Here is a 25,419-nt window from a genome sequence, read left to right as displayed (position 1 = left end):
CATTCTATCTATCTTGTAAGATTCAGTCAGCGTTTGCAATGTAAGCGCAAAAAATGTGTTTTTTTACGACTCAAAAATTGTAGCCTATGTGTTATTCTGTTCTGATGTATAAGCTATATTGTGGTAAAGTTTCATTCAAATCCATTCAGTAGTTTTTACGTGAAAGAGTAACAAACATCCATACATCCATACTTACAAACTTTCGCCTTTATAATAGTAGTAGGATTGTTGATAACCCGAAATAATCTTCAATCTCAAAAGTTAAATTCCATTATTGGCTTACGGGAAAGCCAAAACATGGTTTATTCAGATACAGTCGCAGGCTGCAGCTAGTTATAGTAAAACAGTCGCACAGGTAGTAACTAAAACACAATTCGCTTTCGCATGTTTAAATATAGGCAGATACTACAGTTACAAGAATGTATTTCATCAGTACGCCAGAAGCCAGAAGCAGCAGCCATGCATCATCAAGTGTAATTTTCTTTTACTTTAATAATAATTTCAGGTACAGATTACAATCAGTCGACATTGATAATTAATAGGGCACAGGTAATAAAACAAACACTCCAGTTGTTTAATTTTATTGATTTATATAAATCTGCCTCAGATCAAGCATGTTACATAAAGGGATTTATACAAACAAAACCCATCGCGTACAAATTAATACTAATAGTATTAATAATTAATAGGTTTGGAATAAACACAAGTATGGAAATACAATAGTCCGGCCGAATGTTTCCAATACGTGGAATATGTATCAATATCTAGTTGGTCTGGTTCGACACCAGCATTGAGAAACAGCTTACAGGCGAACTCAACATGAATAGGGATTTGGATTTCATTAAATAATACAATACAAAGGAAAGCGCACTCAGTAAAAATGAACATTAAGTAAATGATAGTAATGTATACTTGTTTGTAGCAGATTATTTGTGAGGGCGAGGATGTCGTGCGAACATCACAACCCTTGCATATCACCGTCGCGCCTTATCCAGAGTCCGATCACTGAGACTACGCCGGACGAGGCCTATATAATAATATAATTATATTAGATAAATAACGAATCGAAAACTATTTAGAAGGCATCCGTGTTGCTACCTATGTAAGCCGAAACATTCACTATTACATCTAGTAACCACCGCCGCGCAGTTAACATACTTATTAACCTTTACGTTTGACCGCTCGCCACACCTCGCTATAACCAGCTGCATGCATATCATTTGAAGAACTCTAGCCATCTTTCGACACTATAATTTCCTAATATTTTGATGACTGTGCTCCTTTAAATATTACGCGTGCATTAACCGTAAGTGTACATAAACTGTTCCTATTACATTTAAAAATGATGGCCTTATGAGTTTAAAACAAACGCATGAGGCAACCGCGGCTCAAATACTGATAAAGTTGAAAGAAAACAGTGCAGGGTGTTTACTATGAATCCTACATGCATCATCGTTACTTTAAATATTAAATTAAATTAAAATGTTGGGACACTTTAAATGAATCATAAACGTGTTGAAGCTGGTAAGCGAGCAAATGTAAAGGTAAAGTTACGCTATGACTATTTACCGGGCAACGTGTTGGTGTAAAAATATAAAGTATCTCAAGCTGTCTGCAAGTACGATTACAACATAAATCGACTATCACTACGCAACGATCACCCGGAAAATATATCACAAAAATATTTATAATACCACTATAACTAAGCTTTAACAGGCAGCTTAAGGAATCACAATCCTATATCATACTCGCACACACTGGTGTAGGCGACGCTCCGCCGCACGCACACACGCACGCGGCGGGCTACGTCACGCGACACGTCGCCCCGACTTATCCAATAATATTATTAACGCTTTATAAGTGGCACCAATTTTTCGATATTGGAACATGAGTGTCTTACAACTATGACCTTACTGTGAATTTAATTTTAAAATCTAACAGGCAGTAAATTGTGTATGTACAATTTAAGTAATCAACATTAACTGTCTTATATAACGGACATATAATAACTTGGTGCTTTAAGTAGACTATATTAAGTAAACGTGTTAAGTTTAATTTTAAGTGGCTACGTTTGTGGGTTATTGTACGAGGAATATTATTATTGCTTCGTTATCGTGAGAGCACGAGTACTGAAAGGTCGCAAGAGAGCAGAAACACTGGGTAGGTGTCCATCACGGGCCGCTGGCGGGGGCGCGGGGGGCGCGCGGTGCGCGGGGGCGCGCTGGGCGCGTGGGCGCGCGGGGCGGGCGTCGCGCGAGGGGCAGCAGCTAGGCGTGGCACTATTTGCGCGTGTTGGTCGCGTTCTCGGCGTTCTCCTTCAGGATCTTGGACTTGAGGTGGTCCTTATACTTCAGGATGCCGCCTTGCCACTTTGTGACGGTGCCGTTCTCGCATATCCAGATTTCTTCAGCGACCTGTTTACAGACATAAATATATGCTACTACTACTAAACTGAATTCTAAAACCTCAAACTTTGCTTCTTCACAAGCATAGCTAAACATCAATTTATTTGTTATTAACCTGGTTGATGAGCCTGAAGTCGTGGCTAACCAGCACCATGCCGCCGTCGAACTCGTTGATGGCGTCGCCCAACGCGTCGATGGTCTCCATGTCCAAGTGATTGGTAGGTTCGTCCAGCAGCAGCAGGTGCGGGGTCTGCCACGCCAGCCACGCGAACACCACGCGGCAACGCTGCCCGTCAGACAGCTGACGCATAGGGCACACCTGGGGAAATTTTGAGTTAGTCATGTAGTAGTAACTGTATTTTTGATGTTTTGTCTCAGCGTCTGAAAATAAGTGAACATTAAAGATATTCCAGATTCCTGATACTTATAACTGCAAAATATTAAAAAAAAAATAGTGAAAATCAAAGAAAACTCGAAATCGATGACGATCGATGAAGTGTGTAATTGACTGTCATAGACTACGCAGGCGATATGACATGTGTCAGTAAACTAGAAACTATATTACAACGATTGAATAATAAAGCCTATAAACATTGTATAATTGCGGGTGATTTTAATATTGACCTGTTAAAACAAAACAGTGTAACATGTGATTTTGAGAACTTATTACTAACGTACAATATGACTTTAGCTGTAAGAGAGCCGACTAGATTGATAAGTAAAACTTGTATTGATAATTTTGCTCACAACTTCAAAAAACTATGTAAGACGGAAGTGCTAGAATTCGCTTTGTCAGATCATACGGCGCAGCTGATGATGTTCCCTATTAACAAAATACCTGTAATTAAGATATGGAGAAAACGAACTCGCGATTTTTGTGATGATAACATTAAAAAATGTATTGAGTGTCTTAATAACTACTCATTTTCTGAGATATATGCAGAAACTGACCCCAACAGGGCATATAACTCTTTTATCGAACACTTCGAACTCTTTTATAACCTTTGTTTTCCATTCAAAACTATCACTATACATATGAATAGGAAACAAAAATGGATATCACGCGGATTAAAGAGATGTAGTATCAGAAAGCGTCAGCTATTATGGAAATATGGATTAAAACCATCGATTAAAACAAAAAACATGTTCATTACATATTCAAAACGATTTAAAAAAATTATTAGACTTACAAAGCGCTCACAAAACAATTATAAAATTAAATCCTCTGATAATAAATATAAAGCTACGTGGCAAATAATAAATGATTTAAGATCACATAGCCCGCGTGACATTATAAATAAAATTAAAGTGAATAATAATATAGTTTCTGATCCGAACGTTATAGCCAATGCTTTCAATAATTACTTTATTGATAAAATAGAGCCCATACCAGGACGTGGCAATAAAGTAACATCGAGGATTGTAGGCACGATGAATTCTATTTTTACGGCTCCATGTGTACCAAACCACATATATAAAATTATTTCTGAACTGAAGAAAACTAACAGTGTAGGTTTTGATGACATCTCAACTAAAATTATTAAAATTTGTAATCAACATATATGTGGACATTTGAGTCATCTTTTAAACTTGTGCATTAGTAACGGTATTTTTCCTGACAAATTGAAAGTAACTACTGTAAAACCGCTGTTCAAAAAGGGTGATAAAGAATCATTACAAGCATATAGACCCATTGCACTGTTATCTATTTTTTCAAAAAATTTTGAAAAGTATATTTTTAACCAACTATACGCCTATTTAGAATCTAATAAACTACTACGCCATGAGCAAAAAGGATTCAGAAAAAACAAAAGTATTAATTTAGCTATATATGATTTTTACAAAACAGTGCTTACAAACGTTGATAAAAGGACTCCCATATGTGCCATATGCTGCGATATGACCCAGGCTTTTGATTATGTGGACCACCGAATACTATTAAATAAATTAGAGTCTTATGGTATACGAGTCTTATGATATATGGATATTCTGGATTTACTGAAATCATATCTCTCTGATAGATCTCAGATGACAATTATATCTAGGATTAATATTACGACTAAGCAGCAATAATCTTATTTATCTGAGTCACGCAAAATTAGTTTTGGTGTACCACAAGGCAGCGTACTAGGCCCGCTTTTATTTATCATTTATATAAATGATCTGCCTAAATTTACCACCCACACAATGTCCTTATTTGCAGACGATAGCACTGTATCTGTACAATGTAGGACAAAAGAACTCTATCAAGACGACATAAACAATTGCTTGGATTCAATTATTAACTGGCTAGATAATAACAATCTTAAAATAAATTTATCTAAAACTCAAATCATGCACTTCAGCCAGAGAGCTCAGCCTCGGAATCTTAATGTAAATTACGACGATAACCCTATACGCGAGGTAGAATCAGCGCAATTCTTAGGACTAACCATCGATTGGCAACTGAATTGGAAGGCGCATATATCAAAACTATGCAACAAAGTCAGCAGTTTTGCATATGCTTTGTATAGATTGGCTCCAATAGTAAACATCGATGCTTTACTTACGGCCTACCACGGCCTTGTTGTCTCTGTTTTACGGTATGGGATAATTTTTTGGGGAAACTCAACAGATAATGCAATGGTTTTTAAAGCCCAAAAGCGTTGTATACGAGCCATGTTTCGCCTGGACTCCACTGACTCATGTAAACCATTCTTTATATCACATAAAATTTTAACACTTCCGTCACTATACATATTAGAGATAGCACTGTTTGTCCATAAAAACCCTCACCTATTTGAACAATTGTCTGACGTGGTAAAAAGGAACAGGCGCAAACTTAATAGTAATAGACTGTGTCTACATAAGGCAAAAACAGCTCTGGCAGGAAAAAGCTTACTATGTATGGCGCCAAAAATATATAATAAAATCCCTAATGATATTAAAAATTGTAATGTAAAAGTATTTAAAAATAAATTGAAAATAATTCTGGCCAATAAATGTTATTATAGTATTCATGAATTCCTCAATGAAAATAATTTTAATATTTAATTGTTTTTAATCTATAATTATAATGTTTAGTTGTTTTTTTTTTCTCTTTAATTGATTTTAATTTGTAATTGATTTGAGATTTACTTTTATATATTTTTTTATTTTATTTTATCTGATATTAATTTGATTATAATGTATAATGTATTAATATTACTTTACCTCTTACATATTAATTTACCTCTTTTAATAATATTTTTGCACGCCGTGTGCCACGGCAAAACATGCTGTACACATATTATATTGAACATCTTGTTACCTACCATGTTTTATGCAAATAAATCACTTGAACTTGAACTTGACACCTATTATGGAACCGAGAAGCATTCCAGTAATTTTAGCCGTTAGAGTTGCCTCCAACTCTTTCTTGGAGCGGAAAAAGTTTAGATGGATTACTTTAGATAAAAAAGTGAGTTAAATAATAATATGATGATTACCTGCTGTCGTCCAGTAAGTCCGTACCGTCCGATGATCTTCCTCATCTCCTCGCGCTCACGGACCTCGGGGAACTCCTTCATCATGTAGTCGAGCGGCGAGAGGTCCAGGTCCAGCAGCTCATGCAGGTGCTGGTGATAGCGCCCAATACGCAAGTGCGAGTTCTTACGGATCATGCCCGTCGATGGTACCAACTGATGAATAATGTTATTGGTTTAGATTTTTTTTGTAATATAACAGCCGTTAAATATTGAAACATTGAAAAATATTATTTGAGCGAAATAATTCTGAATCTCTTCTGAAATCTGTACTGTGATAACAAATTCTAAGCGTTCGTTTTGCATATGATAGTGTTGGAGCCTCATAAGAGATTCAACGCATTCCGCGAACGAGAAAATCATACACATGTGACACCTGTGTCTTGAATCAGAGTAGACAACCTCTTGAGTATCACTTAGTTTCTGAGAGAAAGAGGCAGATCAGAGATGAAGGCCACTTAATCCCCGAAGCCCACATTTGAGGAGTACTCAATTCCTAAATGTGCAGAGAATGCCTTCAGTTGACAGGTACTCAATCTATCAGAGTGCCTACAGGTATCCATCACACCATCCCTGAAGGAGAGGATCTCCACATGTGAAGATCACTCAATCCCCATCAGAGTAAAGAGGAAAGGGAAAGGAAGACAACAGGTGAGTAATTCTATTTAAGTAAACAATAATTTAGTAGTGACTTGCACTCATTCCTGAGTGAGATGTAGGTGACACATCATAATCATTGCATTATTGAGAGGTGTACCACAATAGATTCACACTACTTATAACACTAACATGCTATAATGAATACAGCAATACTCACGTCACCGTACAGCAGTTTGAGCAGCGTAGACTTGCCGGCTCCGTTGGGCCCGACGAGCGCGAGCCGTGTGTCCAGGTCGATACCGAACTCCAGGTTCTTGTAGATCCACGGGCCAGAGTCGTTGTATCTGAACGATACGTTCTGTAGGAAAGGTTATCGTGGAAATTAAAGCTTATGATGGTTCATGATTGCAGACTTTTGTGATTGATTGTCAATCAGATTGACAGTCATCATCTGTTCTTCTTAATTGGAAGCCTGGTATCACAATATAGCTGCTGTTAAAAATAGTACGGGCATAGAATAATGTTTAATGTACAAGATAATTAAGAGATAAGAAAATGTACAAGGTAAAGACACTTTTCTTAATAAAAAAAGAGCGCGTAAAAATGTTTGACGTGACGCCATTTTGTCGTAAGGGACTTCCATTGCAATGTCGTCCATCTACCTCCTAGATCCGTATATAGAAGTTTTCGGGTCATCAGGTATTTTGTGCATTAGAAATAATTAAATTTTGTAACCAATAATTTTGACATGCATACGATTTTAATAAGGAAAAAATAAGGTTTCTAGATACAGAAGACCTAGGGTAGAACTGGAAAACATACCTGCCTTAACCTGTTCAGTTTAAACCCAACCTCCATCAGATAATATTACCTATTTTATTACCCCCACTAAGGCCAAACAAAAGGAACGGAGTGAAAGATGCGATAGACAACGGCTCTATTAAAACCTTTTGTTTACCTATGCATTTCAATCAATACTTTTATTTTAGTTAATTATTGTATGTATGTTTGGTGGTAAAACTTTTAATTAGTACATAACATGGTAATCACAAGGGCACAGTAAAGCTTTCTGAGCCTGTTTAGAAGTTACATTTTAAAGTTGAACCTTACCTATGTATTAAAATACCTCATCACTTCACTTGTCAAGCAAAGTCATTCTTGCTCATTCATTTTCAAACCTTTTATTCGTTTTCGATCGATCTTCATCCATACAAGTTTTATTTTTACAAGAACCTGTAATGTTACTAGGTCTGTCAACCAACCTGGACCATGATGACAGGCGGCGGCACCTTCCCGCACGAGGGGAAGTAGAAGTTGAGGATCTTGTCGTCGATGACCTTCTCCGTGAGCCCCTGCGCCACCATCTTGGCGAGGGTCTTCTCCTTGGACTGCGCCTGACGAGCCAGCTTCGCGGAACCGTGACCGAAGCGAGCTATGTAGTTCTACAAAGATAGTATTAAATTAGCGATATTAATTACCACAAACAGAGTTTAAAACAACTGTACACAATGAAATTGGTTAAGTTGAAAATTTAAAGATAAAATAAACGTAATAAACATCAACCATATCCGGCTTTCCTACTTATATTGCAAACGGATTACCATTGTTTAAAATTGTATTGCTGTTGGCTGCCACATTGGCACTGTTACATTGGCAAACCACTGTTTAAAATTGTCGTGCAAGTACTTATCATTAAATAGCGTCAGTATGTTTAATTTGGTTTGGGTATAAAGATTGATAACCACATACAACATCGAATGCTATCCAAATGGGTCCAAAATCTATTGTTACTTTTGATGCACACCAATGACTAGATTTTTTTTAAGAATATGATTTCTAATTATCCTAGAAAGATTTGTAATAAGAGGATTGGAACTTTTAATGGTAACTGTCGGTGTAACCGGTGTAACCATTGGTTACCCCGTAATATGGGTAGTAAAGAGCAGGCAAAATTTAGTGGTATGGTATTTAACTGTGTCTGATGAGACTGGAAGATTATATGCAGAGAAAAGATAAAAACTGTCTGGAGTATGAGTGGATAGCTTTCGACATTAAATCATTTGGAATATCAGTGCAGAATCAAAATTAAAAATCATTTTCTAAAATTAGGCTGCTAAGTAGCACTTTTCGAAAGCCAAACTCTACACTTAACGCTAATTCGCCCACCCTACACCGCTTTCTAAGTGCTTTAGCTGTAAAGAAAAAACTGAGCAACAAACTCCACAGCACAGTCCACTATCTTGCAATTTACAAGAAGATATAATTCAAATATGTGTATAGACGAAAGCTCGTTCAGAATAAATGTATAGATATAGTCCTCACCTTCATGTGCGCGATCTGGTCCTGCTCCCAGTTGTACTGCTTCATCTGGTTCTCGAGCAGCTCCATGCGCGTCCTGACGAACGCCTCGTAGTTACCCGTGTAGTACTTGAGGCGGCGCTTGCTCATGTGGATGATGTTCGTGCACACGCCGTTCAGGAAGTCCTGCGAGTGCGAGATCAGGACCAGGATGCGTTTGTAGCTGGAAGGACACACACATGTTAATATGCGATCTATGAGTAGTTGGGGTTCGGCGTTGGGAATTCTAAAGCAAACGGATTTTTTTACTACTTCTGATTAATCTCGTTGCGAATTCCGAGACTTTTTATTGTTTTCCCTGGGACACACCTTAAGTGCTTAATTATTTCGGTGGTTTTCGTTGGTTTGACTGTAGATCATGGCTTACATTACAGGAGTTGCAATGACGGGAGTATGTGGCAAGCTAGTCATATGTATAAAAAAATCCCAGGACTTTACGGATGGTTAGGCTATTTTAATTTAACAACTCCTTGCTATCAACAACTAAGATGTTACACTTCTTCATGACTGTAGTAGTTAGTAAAACTAAAAGATTCAATTTCTAGACGCCCTCAAGACACGGACAATGCAAGTACCATCATAGAGCTTAAACCGAACGACTCGCGACGCTGGCGATAAAATAAAACAAAATAAGTTTGAAAATATAATCAAAAGATATATTCCTGTGGCTTAAACCGTGTGCATGGGCATCTCGAACAATCATAATTCTTTTTAGGTGATTAGTAAAACATATCCGTGTTATTGTAGGCTATCCATGTCTGCACAGACAGACACAGTAACTAACAAAGACCATCATGATAAGGTTCTGGGTTTGAATAACACCCTGGACAAATGACTCTGTGATGAGCATGATCATTTGTTCTGTGTCTAGGTGTAATTTATCTATATCATGTTGGCATTTAGATATTAAATAAGTATGTTTATCAGTTGACTAATACTTATAATACAAGCTTTGCTTAGCTTGATAATAGATGGTGTTGTGGAATATTATAATGAACTAGTCTGTATAAAGCTGGTGGGTGCAAAAAAAAATTACATATTCAGGCTGCGAATAAACCTTAATTTATACGAACCCTAACCTTCACCTATGTCGCCAAACACAATGTTGTCTGAGCTATATTGATAACACAAAACCTTTTAACTCAACAATGAAAATGGTAATTCACAATACTTACAACAATGAGAATTCGCGATTTATACAATGTAGCTAATGTTAGAGCAACAATACTTTAAAGAAGTTTTAGATGGAAGATAATCTTTATTTTTATCGGAGCGGATATCGTTCCTATGTTTGTAGCATCCTGTGCAAAAGGTCAACGCCATTTATATATATATCACAGGCTTTGTTTCAGCCATGTCTGGATAAATATAGCATCCGCTTTCAGTACTTTTATAAGTTAAATTGATAACAGTTCATCCAAGTTTAGTTTTATTTCTAACCATGCTAGAAAATCTATTTGTAACAAGGTTTATTGGATGTGACATTCTACATTTAAGATAGGAATGAAAAAACGAAAAATCTTTTATTATTATAAGCTGACCAAGTGCATACTTACGTTAAAATTGACATTATGTTAGTCTCATTTAGATCTTCTATTATAAATCAGTACATATAATACATCAATTTAAATTCTTATAACTTCCCCATAGATTTATCACAATAATATTATGAATGCAAAAGAATATGAGTTTTTTGTCTGTGGATATGATGTTCGTTACCTCTATATGCCTAAATGGGTGGACCGATTTTTCTGAAATTTGGTATGGATATCCATACCACGCTACAACCTTGTATAGTTTAGTCAGACTTCGTTAAAGGAGGGTTCTATTTTAGCAACTACAACCAACATCCAGGTGGGTGAAACCGCAAGCAACAGCTAGTTCGACATAATTATATGGTACTAAAGGAAATTCGTTTTGGATGGGTGACCACCCCTCCGCGGGCATCGAAACGTCGATCTCTCACGATTTTCTAAACTTCTTACATAGCCAACGTAGATACAAGGTATGGCTAGTTTCCAGTTCGTACTCACTGTTTAAGTTCCTCTTCGAGCCAGACACAGGCGTCTAAATCCAAGTGGTTGGTGGGCTCGTCGAGCAGCAAGAGGTGGGGTTTCACGTACAGCGCGCGCGCCAACGCGATACGCATACGCCAACCTGGAATACATAGAATAGCGGTTAGTTATGTAAGCAAGGTCCTGTGGCAAACAGGCAAATTGAAGGAAATGGAAGCAAGGCTATAGTAAGCTAAGGTACGTATGTCAGTTTTACGCGACGATGTATGTAACTTAGCGTTAAAGTTGTCAGATTTGCAAAGAGTTATATTTTAGCTATATTTCTTTATCTACAGTTTGTTATTTATATTTGACAAATGAAAATCAAAACGAGAATGGAACAGGGAATTAGTAAGTCTAACAGAACAAAGGTAAGGTCGAAGCTCTTCCCTCTAATTGTACATGTTGTATGGGTTAATCGTCTATTTTTAAATCCAGCAGAAGTCTTTAATCATAACTGCTCTGTGGGACAGGGGAGGCACAATAGACAGTAGATTTACAATTACAATGTTATTATGTATGACTCACAGGCAGGGTACTTTTCCTTGTTTTTTTCGATACCTTTGATAAAATCGAACTTTTTCAGGATTATTAACTTTTTCGTAAGATTATTTGAAAAAAGGGGACAAGTGCAAGTTGAACTCGCGTGAAGAGGGTTCCGTACGATGTTACCTATCATGTTTTTGGAGTTAAAAAATATGTTCTCCCACACATTCTACCTGCAAATGTAAGTTGGTACGCACAATATTGAGTGATTTACCATGTTATTTTAATATCATGGACTTCTTATAGGTTTTCCTATAATCTATAAGGAGAAAACTAATTCCTGTACTTTTTTTTCAAAATTTTAGGTTCAGTGGTTTCGGAGATAAGGGGGGGAATGGTCAAATTTCGTCTATTTTCTTGAATAACTTGGAAACTATTTATTTTAAAATTACAAAAAAATACATTTAAGATCTTCTCAACAAAACCTTTCATTTGATATGCCACACGATGCAGTTTTCAGTTTTTTTTTTAATTTTCCCCTTCCCCCCCAAAAATGACCCCCCATATACAGATTTCATCTGCTCACATCACACCTCTGTGTTTGGGTCACAGGAATTGATATGTATACCAAATTTCAACTTAATCGGTCTAATAGATTCGGAGATAATTGACTGTAAGCGACGGACAGACAGACACACGAGTGATCCTATAAGGGGTTTTTGTATTCAGACGTACGGAACCCTAAAAATAATAGGTTAGTAAATTTATTCCTTTTTAAATGAAATCCCTATTGTGTTTCGTATTCTAGTGATCAAGGGCTTTCCTAATACTTGTGTATTAAGACTCGAAGTTACAGTTAACAAGTACAGACCTCCGGAGAAGTCCTTGGTGGCCTTCTGCTGCATGTCCCTGGTGAAGCCCAGCCCGTGGAGGATGTTGGCGGCACGCGCCTCCGCTGTGTCCGCGCTCAGGTCCTCCAGCCGGTCGTACACGTCCATCAGCTGTTCTTGCGCGTCTGAACATCATAATTGTAATCACAATTAGCAATGTACCAAGTTTTGTTTTTAATAGTAGGTATTCTTAACAGGTAGGTAAGCTCGATGCAACTTTTTTATGATTCAGTAACATGGTCAAATCCAAAAAAAATCCATATGATTGATTTTCCTGTTGATTTATAAACGACTCCCGCATTAAGGAACTTAATCCTTGAGTCGCGGGGGATTTGACAAACATTCAAGTCACATGCACAAAGACACCCAGACTCAGGATAAGCATTGGTGAATCGCACAAATTATTGTCTTACGTGGGGATTGAACCCGCGATACCTTGCGCTCAGTGGGTTTGGCGTGGTGACCTCAGCAACTCGGCTATCCGTGCAAGCATAAAAGACTAGTAGCATATATTATTTACCATCGTCCTCGCACTGTGCGAGTTCCTCAGCGAGTTTCTCGAGCTGTATGCGCTCCTCGTCAACCTCCATGACACACTCCAGGGCGGTCTTGTCGGAGGCCGGCATCTCGCGCGTCAGGTGGAAGATGTCGATGTGCGCCGGGATGGTCACCTCGCGACGGCCCAGCACGGCGAGCAGTGACGACTTGCCTGGACAAATAATACATATGAATTATAATCTTTCCTTTTGGAGATTTTTGATTGGATGTAGCCGTAGGACAATAAAAGCACGTTCATAGAAGTTAACCGTGAAATTTTGGAGAAGCCAATATACTAGTTTAAGTCTTTTGCAGGGTTAGAGGTACGTTAAAAGTATGTTATTTTTTACGTTATTCACAAATTGTAAATAATATAGAATACAAGTAAATTTATTGGCTTAATAATAATTATCTTCTGCTTAGCCAGTTGTCGCTTTGATGCAATGAAAAAACAATCGCATAAGCGGAAATGGTCATTAAAAGATTGTATTAATTAAAACTACATCTGCTTCAACGAAGTAGATTAGTTTTACAATAAATGCAAAAATATTGCTAATACGCTTAGAAAAAAAGCAAATGCTTGTAGCCAAAAACAACGCCTTTTAATATCTAAACTCATGATTTTATAAGAAACACTTAACAATAGACTTATCGTAGCCTCATACGTTAGCGAGCTTAGCTCTACCTAATCCCCTCTTAGTGGGTCACAGAATATATTCATAACATCTCCCGGAAAAATATAACGTGCATCGCTTAGCATCTAGTATGTCGGTCAGAAGGTTAAGAGGCTATATGAGCAGTTTGGAGAGGTCGACGAGTGCCTCAGTCAGAGGTGCTGTCACAGAGCATGGAAAAGTAGAAGTGGCACTTTGACTACTCGCGCTCCTTACTTTTCGGAGATAACTATAGCACTTACTATATGATATTACACCACGCACAGCTAGGATTTTGAACAGAGTTGAAGAGGTCGCCGTGACCAAAAATGTCCCAGGAATTGACACCCCAAGATAAAATTTATTTCAGTACACTTTATTTTGTTTTTGATAAAGGCGAAATTTAGAATATGCTTTTACTTGCCAGGCGACAAAGAGCAAACGTGAATCAGAAAGCGAATAAATATGGCGCCTCTACTTTTTATGTTCTGTGGTCACAGCCCTGAATGTGTAGCCTCGTTATATGCGCACAGCTTGTAATCTTAATAACAAAAACTTGACTGTATACCGAAGCGGAAACTCATTTTCAGTTTTTGCTGTTTGACAGTTTCAATTTTTATACTTGTTTAGTTAAATACATAGGGATTATTGGGATTTATATACAGTTACAACATTAAATATATTGGTTAAGTTCGATGTTTTGTATAATTAGTTATATTATTAACTTACTATATATTAGCATTCACGGAACAAAAATAACAAAAACCCAAACATTACAAAAAGTAGTAGTAATAAACTTAATTAAACCATTATTCGCTGAGCAATAGCATTGGTTGCGCGCGGATTGTGTACTGCTTATAAAATACATAGGCTTGTTATGATTCGCAAAGCCGCAACAACGAAAACGTGGAATTCGCAACGCCCAGCAATCTTTTAAACTTATTAAAGTCTACAGTCTATATTTTTCTTTCGTGTATTATATTTTAAATAATACTCTATAGTAATTTAGGAGGTAATATGAGCATATTTTTAAAACGAGGAAAGAAATATTGAATTCGATCAGGCATTAGCTGTCTCACGTTACGACAATGCCTTTTGGCCAAAAGATTCTTCCCTGAACAGTATAAAATTCTTCATATTCTTCTTTATTCAAATAAAAAGAGACAAGATAGAAACTAGGCCACAAAAGGTAGGCTCATAAAAACCCAAAGAAATCAATTTCACTTTCAAATTCAATGAAAAATTTACAGAAGGGTGCAGTTGTCTGATACGCCCTTGCAACTTTGACTGTAATGACCCATAAGTATACCTTTGAGACATTTAACTACTTTAACTTCAAGCAGCCTGCTAATAAAGTATTGAATAAAATAGCAGCACTTTGTACGGAAGACTTTTGTTCATATACGCTTATGTGTAACACAAGGTTGTAATTGACGTTGCATCGTAGAATTACCATTATTCATGAATTCGTGATAGTTCCTCGACACCCATTCTATTTAATCTGAGATGTGCAGTTAGCATCGGGATGAGTTGAGTGACTCGGTATTTAATAAGGATTAAAAGTTTCAAGGATGTAAGCTTGAACAATGGCGTAACTTTGACGCCGTCTGACTTGCTACAGACTACTTCAGTCTATCAGATTAATTAAAGTTTAAAACTTGAGGAGCGTTAGCATGAAGGGAGCTAAGCAAGTTAGACGGCTGGATCATGTCGAAACATTCTTACAAAGAACCAGCAAAAAATACAACTAAAATTTATTTACGGCGCCTGTTCTATTTTCACCGAAGAATAACTTTATTACGGCATCCTGTTTTTACCGGAGGAAGTTACTTTAATTTTACACTCTACCGGTTTCAATATTACAAGGAAAAAGTCTAAATATAGACTACGGACTGAAGAAACCCCAGTAAGTAAGGAGTAAGTACAAGTTTCCAAGGCGGAACGTTTTGAAACCACAGCCCTCCGCTCGCCGGCAGTTGACAGAGGCGAAGTTATGGCGTCGTAAGCACTCGAAAGTTTCTTAATATTCCGGATGGATTTGACTTTAGTTGTGCCTTGCAAAGCTTTAATTAATTCCCAGACATTTATATCGAGCGACCACCGCTATTTGTATTAACTTGTGCCTAAATTTTACTCTTGAATTTACATTGTTGTAAAACTATCGACGAATATTTTTATGAATCATCATTATTTTAGGACTGGAACCGCAAACTGGTGGGTAAAGCCCTACCTATTTCTACCTGTTTAAACTGTGACCATAGTCTATCGACACAACGTATAGGCCGGTTAATCGCCCGTTCCCCCTTTTGCACCAATTGCATATTTGTACGTCCATCTATCACTATGGTAACCGTTACCCACGCACGGTGAACCATAATAATACACCTAAGCAAATTGTTTGCTATGCTAGTACCTGCGTGTAGCCTGTATTTGAAACATGTTGGAGACAGATACTTCCACGATCTATACCGGTAATTGCCTACCAGTATAACTGAATTCAATTTATCGTTGATAGCTTAATGCAAGGTAAAAGCATTGTTCTGTTTGTTTGTTTAGGTGACTAGGATTAATTTGATATCCTACTTTAGATGTCATGCGTAATTAGTACTTTTGAGAATTTTACTTTTTGCCTAGTAAGACGTTTTACACGGAGAAGAACACTCTTCAAGCTTGCAGCGAATGAGAGCTATTTCATGTTTTATTTATAGTTTGCATTTCTATCTCATACATATTTGAAAACGAAGACAAAAGGCGCATTCATCGCTCATTCCTTTCAAGCTGTATTCCCTAGACATGAAAAGCCGTGGAAATAAAAATAAAAGCGAGTACGCAATACGTAAAGACGGCTTTCAGCGTCGTACAAATTAACCAGCGAGACTCGGATACGTTCTAATTTCAACAATAGACTTTTTTTAATGTGTGTTATGTTTTTTTATTGTAATTGGCCAGTTAAACATTAACTTATGTTCGTAACTTCATTCGGCGTGTAGTTGTGTGCCAACTGATAGCTGTTTCTATGCGCACGTGTTACTTGTGTACTTATGTTCGTAGCAAATACGGCAGTGCCAAGGTCGGTCGGTGTTCTATGAAATTTTCCATTCATTATTATAACTGGACATGCTTTTATGTTTATTACAATTTGTTTACTTTTTATTTATTAATTTAGACCAGATTAGTATTAACAGCGGTGTTCTTTAATACAATTACGACCGTGCTCTTAGCAACAATTTGTCTCGTCTAGCAGCGACCTATTCAGCTCGTCAAAATCAATTATTCATTTAGTAGAGTAACGTTCAAATATAGCGGCTCTACGTAAAGTATATTTTTGTTCAGCCCTCGACTTGGCTCTATTTTTTTTTTAATACTGCATTAAAAATTTCGACTTTCTAAAGAGCTCAGATCTGAAAACTCCATTCAGAAGCACGATATTCCGACTTAATGAAACTCGCCCGTGAAATAATGCCGACGAGAGGCGAATTGCAGAGCGCTCGGATTTCAGATCTATTTTAATATACTGCACGTTTGTGCAAAGTACTGGTAAGGTGGAAATTCATTTCGCAAAGTCCGACAAAAGAAATGAACAAGTTGGAAGTAAGATTTCAATAGGTTTTATAGAAACGCGTCGAGTGTTACAAATCATTATTGTGCAAAGATTGTTTGTTGTAAACATTTCCCCTTTACTTCCGTCTCAAGGAAACTCCGTTATCAATGTACAGACTGCATTCATTACCCTCGTGATATTAAAATGTGAAATCTTAGAAGCCAAGATACTTTTTGAATAGGTGACTGATGGAGGTAATATTATTAGCTAAGTAGGGATACATTTTATAGTTTAGCTACATCTTCCTAAACCTACCTTAATTTAAGTTCATTTTTAAACCGTGATCGCTAATATACATTCACTGAAAAACGGAATCATACTCCGATAACAGCAATAGTGATTGTGAATGACGAATTAATTGCATAACATTATAGTCTCACGTCATTTTCTGACAAGCCGGTGGGCGGTGACTCAACGTTACGGGCAAATGTTTTGATACGTCGTCGACAGCTATGGACTGAGGTAGACATGTGTCTGTTGCCTTCTTTAGAGAAAATGCGAACGGCGAAAACGGGGCCTGCCTTAATTGTGTGTACCGTTTAAGGTTTATTATTTAAAACTTGAATGATATCGAGTTTTTTTACGTTATTTTTTATATGTTTGTTCCAAGGGCACATTTATTTATTCCTAAAATTGGTATACTTTAAGCTTGTTGTCTAATGTTTGTGAAAAATTCTCTCCGAAGTCCGAACCAATGCTTTTAATTGAAATAAAATATACTAATAATTGTTTCCAAGGTTTATTATTCTCGTTTAAGTGGTATTTTTTAGGGTTCCCTAGCCAAGTATCAAAACGAAATCCTATTACCTACTAAGACGCCTCTATCTGACCGTCTGTCGCCAACCGCTCGCAGATGACGTATATCTGTTGCCTCTATAGCAACAAATAATAACAATAAAGATGGAGGTGAAACTATAGGATGGGCATAACTTTAATGGTCACCTCTTTTTACTGTTCTCTTTTCTTTAAGAGTAAGTTTTCGAATCGCACTTGGCCGGTTCTTTCGTGGACCCTTCAACTACCAACTAAGAGGGATTCTTCGAATCCTCTTTATAAAATAAATTCTCTTTAGTATTTGCGGCTACACAGGCCGGTAGCTACACGACAGTACAAATTATTTAGTACGTAGGTGTTATTTCGACTAAAATTGAACGTACACAAAGGCCATTTCACACAATGTTGCTGCAAGTTACATTATTAGGAAAAACAATATCGAGAAGTCAATATTCAAACAGCTACTGAATATAATGAGCCATATCATAAGCCTGTTATGGAAAAATCCTCGATCGGAAACTGTGATAAGATTACAATGTATAGCTTCAATGTGGTTTAAATTCAATCGAGCCATGTTCACACCGAAACCTGTCATATCCAGGCAATAACTTTATTGTCATTGTAAGTCATTTTTGTGTAGATTTTAAATAATACCAGATGGATTAAAATTTAGTTTTTTTTTAAATTTAAGCAGTAAGGAAGCAGTCCTTGTGTGGCGGAGGAATTCATAAATATTTAAGTCACTTGAACAAAGACGTCTTTGTTTCAGAACAATTATTCGTGGATGACACAAATGTATGTCCAACGAGGGGATCTTTTAGCGTGTTGACCTATACCACTCGGCTATCCGTGCAGTAGCTAGTTCGTAACCGCCAGATAAATATTGACTGCGGGCAAATCGTTAAAATTCTGCAGCGTGACCTATATTAAACTGCTTAATCTCGCACGAAATTGTGACCCACATAGAGAGAAAGCATGTGCAATCGATAGTTTTAAAACAAACGCCAGCTGTTAAGAAAATAGCTAAGAACTACATCTCAGATACCTGTAGACAAGAGACGATTTCCAATCAGTGATATAACGAAAAATAAAAAAAAATCGTTACATTTGACTAATTTTTATTACAGCCAACACTTGTAAAATTATCAATTGTCTAGCGGAATCTGAAATACAAAATCTTAAAATATGTGTAGTATCTTAATTATTCGTAACCTCGTGAGAAATCTCAAAAAACTGAAACCGCTAATCTGCAGTGACCTAGCCAGGCGATCGATGCTATTCTTTTCTATGCAAAACGGTCTGGGCCCGGTAGAACCTTTATAGGAGGATATTATGTTGGGTACAAGAATACATACCACATCCATTAAGTCCGACCAATCCATATCTTCGGCCGCAGTTGAGCTCGAGCAGTGTGTCCTGCAGCAGTTCGCTGCCGTAGAATGTGATGGAGAAGTTCGCGATCTTGATGTCTCGCGAGCGCGGGTGCACGGCCAGGGAACCGGTGCACGACCGCGCCTCCGAGTTCATCTTTGCTTCTTCCTCGAGCTTCAGGCATAGTGCCTCTGTAACCACACAGGTGATTAGTTTCAAAGAATAAGTAATTGAGTTAGAACAAGTCATGAGAAATAGGCTAGTCTTCCTACATGAGAAGAAGTGATAGTTTGATATTTTAGAGATATTTTTGAAAGACGCCGTGTTGGTTGTCTTCACGGTTCCACAATTTTGGCGTTATGTCGTTTTCGTTATCATCGTGACGATAGGCCTCCTACGAAAAGTAGTGGGACATTTAGAGGCTGGTATTATAACGGATCTCAGCCATATATTTTATTTACCGGTTCTGTACTATTACGTAGCTATCCCAAAAAATGTGATGCTCCGTAAGAAATTAGACCAGTGACTGATTTCAATTTTGTACTATACCTAAACCATTTTTAATAAAGTTATCTAGTCTTTTTAATTTTATACGTACATGTCGCAGGTACATGAATCTACCCAATAAACAATAGTGTTTATAATTTACGCTTTTCTAAAGCATTGGTATCGTGATGAAACTTTGCCGCCGGGATTTATGACGACGTCCGCGGGTTCCTGATCTAAAAATACGTGCAATTTCTTACTTAACGTGGCACTGAAACATGTCATGCAATACTGCAATTTCTTACATCTCTGGAGACCGATAAAACAGTTGTTTCTAGCACACAAATTCGACCATGTTAGTATACTTTCCCATGAAGTTATTTTAATTTCTTCGTCACCTTTTTAGAACATTCTATGGCTGACACAGACTGAAAGTGGTTATTCAGAACATCGATTTAAAAAATTACCCGTTTCATACATAATTCACATGAAGTGGAAAATGTATTCCTTAATTGGTCTATTACGTAATTACAGTTGAAGGTAAGTTCTGAAGGGCAGAGGACTTCCATACACAACCAACGTAGAACTTTAATAGGTAACCATCGCTTCTTCAACGCTTTTAAGGTAAATTAATTATCGTTGCTAGGCGCGCTATATAATTGAACTACGCCGTTTTAAGTGCCGAGAGCCTCGACAGTCTGTCTTGACGTCATTAATAAACATTTTATAAGTTTCATAACTTACTCTTGCTGAAAGGTAGAGAATCGGACCTACGTAACGCGAGATTAGCAAAATATATTTCTGGATGTCTTATATAATCCTATTTTTTATAAACGAGTGTTACGCTATACCGCACTTAGGAAGCTGCAGATGGATATGACTGAATAATTATATCGTCACATTCATCTTGATCCACGGTTATTTCCTTTGTTCGCTATTTGTTAAAATTATCACAATCGACCCCTCTACAACACGTAGAGGGGTCGATTGTGATAATTTTTGAACTTTTAATATTTTGAAAGTATTCTACCTCGTACGGATTACTGAACTAAATAATTACGCTTGCTTTTTACTAAAAAAAAACAGTATATCTTAAACGTGGCTTAATCTTCGTAAATAAGTTTTAATAACTAAACTGGTGCATCACGAGAACTGAGATTTGTTTAAAATCTCAGTTCTCGTGAAAAGGTGAACAGTAATATCTCTTGTTTAATTGACAATAGCAGTCAAGAACAGCCCATGAGTTAGGAAGCCATTACATAAGCTGTTCATTTCATTGCAAATGCATTGTTCTGTCTCTTGCAATTCGCTGCTATTATTCAGTAAATACTGTCGCCCACTCCAAATGTTGGAATAATATACGTCGTTTAAGACTTGTTAGGTTTTGATTGACTGTTCTACACTGTTATATAATGAAATGTATGTTTGTACGATCTACTCCCTACTTATAAGGTCATTCAATGAGATTGCAGGACTGCATTACATGTATATTGTGTTCTCACGGCATTTTTAGTTATGCATACAAGTCGCGCGAGACTATTTACTTACATAAGGAGTTTTATTTTATCCACGTCCCTTTTCGCGGCTTCATGTCTGATATAGAGTGTCAACAATTTCAACAAAAATATTGTCTTAATTGGTTTTTGGCGTCAGGCATTTGAATGTGCAGGTACACACTTTACACACAAACTTTCGCGTTTATAAAATTACCGAGATAAGATCAAAATCTATAATTTTATTTATCTATAAACTATAATTTCGACTGTTAACGAATTTTAATAAAATTGACGAAATTCACAAGTTAATCATTCAAAATTACTTCATTGAATAATTAATGAAAGACAATCAAAGATACCAATAAAAATTATAGTTAATTTTTTAGAGCTAAAAAGAACAGAATAATACATTGAAATGAGAAAATGGGCTAAAAGACTCATACCTAAAGCAGATCAAAGACAGACAACAAAAACTTTGTGAAAGCTTGACAAATCAGTATTTTCCTTATTCGTTTTTTATTTTACTTCACAACCAGTACCTAAAATTGAGGCCAAATCTAAAGAGGGGACTGTACACTAACAGTTGAATTAAATTTGGTGGTTTAATTTCATCAGTTTTGTTAAATTACTGAATAAAATGGGAGAATAACACTATTTACTTTACAAGCAAGCAAGATAATAAGGTGTTAAATTGTTAATTAAAAGTTATAAGTATTTATTATTTTACAGCATGTAGTTGTAGATTCGAAAGGAGCATCCATTATGTAAAAAAAATGTGGAAGAATAACCTATTATAATAAAATTTGCAACTTATAAAAACGTTTGAAAGTAGATAAATACAAACAGCTATTGGGACACCACCTAAATTAGAGTTTATGAGTGTCATTTTAATTATAAACAAGAAATAACGTAAGTAAATAGAGAGTTACCAACTTCAGAGAGTTACCAACATTGACGCGAAAATTCAGTTTGGTTAGATAAAGTTTTTGTAAGCTATAACTGACTAACAAAGTAGTTAAAACTAAAGTGAGTCACTTCTATGATGTTTAAAGTACTTAAAAATGAATAAATCTATGGTTTTGAATAGAAATTAGACACTTAACCAACTATAACCTGCAAAGTTAACCCCAACAGGAAATAACTTTATTTACAACAAATTTTACTAAAACAATGCACAAAAGTTGTAATAAAAGAAAACAAAAGCCCTACAAATGTTTCCACACCATGTGCTTGATCGGAAAACGTATAATTTAATCGTTAAACGTACAACCGGATATAAACAGATGGCCTCCGAAGTCTTAGAACAAAGCCTAGTTTTTTTATAGTATGCCAGCAATGCAGTGAGGAATGGACGTGCACTCATGCACAAAACTAGAGCCGGAAAACATCCAACGATCGAATTACACGCTGGTATTTACCTTCTGCGGTGAGCTCGCGGGGCTCCTTCGCGTCGCCGTTGCTCGCCGAACCGTTCTCTTCATTGGTCACTCGGGCCACAGGCTTCTTGTTCCTGCTACTCGCCTGCTCCTTCTTCTTCTGTTGAGCCCTCTTCTTCGCGTCAGACGGCATTTTGGCAACCTGATCAACGCCAAATTAATTACACGAACACAAAAAAAGTTGCACCTAACTATTTAATAACGTGTAACTATTATTTAAAAACCCGCCAGAATTTACACGTATCTATAGATTAATTACGAAACAATCACTTTACTGCATACACATGTTTACAGTGGAATAATATTAATATTACCTAAATTACTTTTATGGGACGATAAGCAAGTCGTCAGCGTCTACACGTGCTGAATTAGAAAGAAAGACATTTGAAAACTCACAGATGTACAAATGACAACCAGAGACTAAGTAGTTTTTTTTATTATGTTGCCATAACGTTTGCGAAAAGTGCTATTTTGTTTTTTTTTTAATATTGCAAGTAATAATTTTGTAACGCCTCATAATTTGTAGAAACAATTGCACAAAAAATCTCAATATTTAATAAGTAATTTGAGACATTAGAGACAGTGAACATGGTTAAGCAAATCGAAGTATACGGCTATTTCATTCTACAAGCCAATTTTGTGCAAGAACTATTTTTTTTAAACCCTTACTAGATGCTTTTTGTTTTATTTTATTATATAAAGCTAATAAAATATAAAGCTTTATAGGTGCTGCCATATACTGGCGTGACTTGAACATTGCCATGTTAAAATAACTCATGAACGCAACCTTAGATTATATACCCATCTAAGAACGCAACTAAACATCCATAGAGAATTGAGCGATTAAGATGTCAGCTGTCAGTATATCTGACAGTACTGACAGGTCTACAGACCGCGAATTTCAATTTTGACAGGTCATGAAATGAAACAATATTTTCGTTTATTAGTTTATTCAGGTAAATATCAATCAACAGCCAATAATATTTTATTGAAATATTTCAACAAAATAATTATTCTTTTACAAAGTAGTTTACATATAGAATGATTAAAATACTTTGAGAATAAGGCGTACTTTAAGACAAAATATTGCATTCGTACTTTGAGTAATTACTATTAGATAATATTGTATTTAGTAAATCTTCTCACATATGGTTGTATACGTGACTGCCATTTCATATTCAGGTACACGTTACTTGAGTTACTTCAGATCAGCGTGTTTCCATTCATATTCCGGACACATTGAAATTTTATTGTTCGCTGAGTATTAATGATAACATGCGTATATTAATATGGTTTAGTATTAGATATTATTTAGTCCTTGTAGAATCTGCATTACTGATGACAGTCACGTTAATATTATACCTACGATAAACTTTTAAATGGACTCTTTAAATATAGTAAAAATATTTTGCTATGTAAATGCTTTAAGGTACTCGATTCTCTCCTTGCGAGGCGTCACTGTCAACGCGTCCTCTGGTACAGTCGGCTCTGCTAACGGGCGTACTTCTAGGAATAGCGGGATGTGATTACCTCCTATCAAGTACGAGAGGTCGATCAGAATTAGTGCCGCAGCGACATACCTAACAGCGCTAGCAAGCCGTTGTATAGACAAATTACAATTAATTACATGTTCAGACGTCTAAGCTTACTTGTACACTTAAACTCCGATAGTAAAACGGTAAACTAGCAATACTACGTAGAAGCCCAATATGAAATTTGTTTACCTAACTACACGGCATTAGTATGTGCCGTATTATACTAAATTACACAAGTTATTGGGATTTAATGCACACTACACATGTTACATAATATTGCACACATGACTAATTATTGACTCATAACAATAATAAAAATGGTGTTGTTTAGTCTTGAAAAGTAGGAAGCGTAAAATGCTTTAACGGTTTAATATAATGTCACTAGTAGGTCTAAATGATGACCTTAGATTTGAAGTGAATAGAAGACTGAGATATAGCTCGTGCAGTCTTCTATAACATTTGTATATAAATCTATATAATTAGTACCTATATCTGCGTGTTCAGACAGCTCGGACCTCGGACACTACAACTAGAATATAACAGGAATACTTTATAATATATAACACGATAATGTATAATAATGTGAAAAATCTCTACTTCTGTGCCGTATATTAATTATTGCTTTCGATATAAGTAAATTACTTTGTGTATGAGGTATGAGATATCATAAGGCAAAATGTAGAATTTACCATTCCTCTTTGTCGTACATTCTTTATTATATTGTTCCTAAGAGGGAATGGAAGTGCTAATATAGATTAATATTGAACAACCGACTTAAATTGTACTAACTTAATTAATTAAAAGCCTTATTCTAGTCAAACAAGACGAAAAATGTAACAGTTACAGTGTTAGCTTCTTTTAAATACTCTTAACGTCGTGTAACAATGAAAGCATATGTTTAGACTAACAGGACTTGCGGAAGGTACACACAAGCATATGCATAACAGAGAAAGGCATGAGAATTCGCCGGACAATGCGAACAGCCAGAAACGACAATGGTTGCAAAAGTTCCCTCCTCTCGCCTCTACAAGTCATGTAGTGCTGTTACTCATATAAAAACGAAACAGCTTTACCGACAAGTGGTGTTAGGTGCCCAGGTGACCAGTCTCAGCGTTTACTGCAATCAGCTGTAAACCATGTGATTTCTGTCTTATAATACGTAATTGTCCGTCGACTTCTCAGTACCCTAAGCTCTACGAATACGAAGCAACGTGAACATAACGACTGTAGCTTC

General features: G+C 36.5%; 1 protein-coding gene across 1 annotated transcript; it reads right to left on the bottom strand.

Moving 5' to 3' along the window:
- Positions 1–565: 565 nt before the first annotated feature.
- Positions 566–23,061, bottom strand: LOC113499837 (ATP-binding cassette sub-family F member 2). Its single transcript, XM_026880405.1, has 12 exons — positions 22,965–23,061; positions 22,633–22,792; positions 19,217–19,423; positions 12,817–13,005; positions 12,278–12,421; positions 10,900–11,023; positions 8,831–9,029; positions 7,771–7,950; positions 6,726–6,866; positions 5,873–6,064; positions 2,521–2,724; positions 566–2,414 (listed from the first exon to the last, which is right to left on the bottom strand). The coding sequence occupies exons 2-12, from the start codon at positions 22,781–22,783 to the stop codon at positions 2,280–2,282; spliced, it is 1,866 nt and encodes a 621-aa protein (XP_026736206.1). The 5' UTR covers positions 22,784–22,792; positions 22,965–23,061; the 3' UTR covers positions 566–2,279.
- Positions 23,062–25,419: the final 2,358 nt, after the last annotated feature.

This window comes from Trichoplusia ni, chromosome 1, assembly GCF_003590095.1.
Source record: "Trichoplusia ni isolate ovarian cell line Hi5 chromosome 1, tn1, whole genome shotgun sequence".
In the NCBI taxonomy this organism is placed as follows: domain Eukaryota; kingdom Metazoa; phylum Arthropoda; class Insecta; order Lepidoptera; family Noctuidae; genus Trichoplusia; species Trichoplusia ni.
Note: the sequence above shows the minus strand (reverse complement) of the source record. Positions and strands in the feature narration are given on the sequence as shown.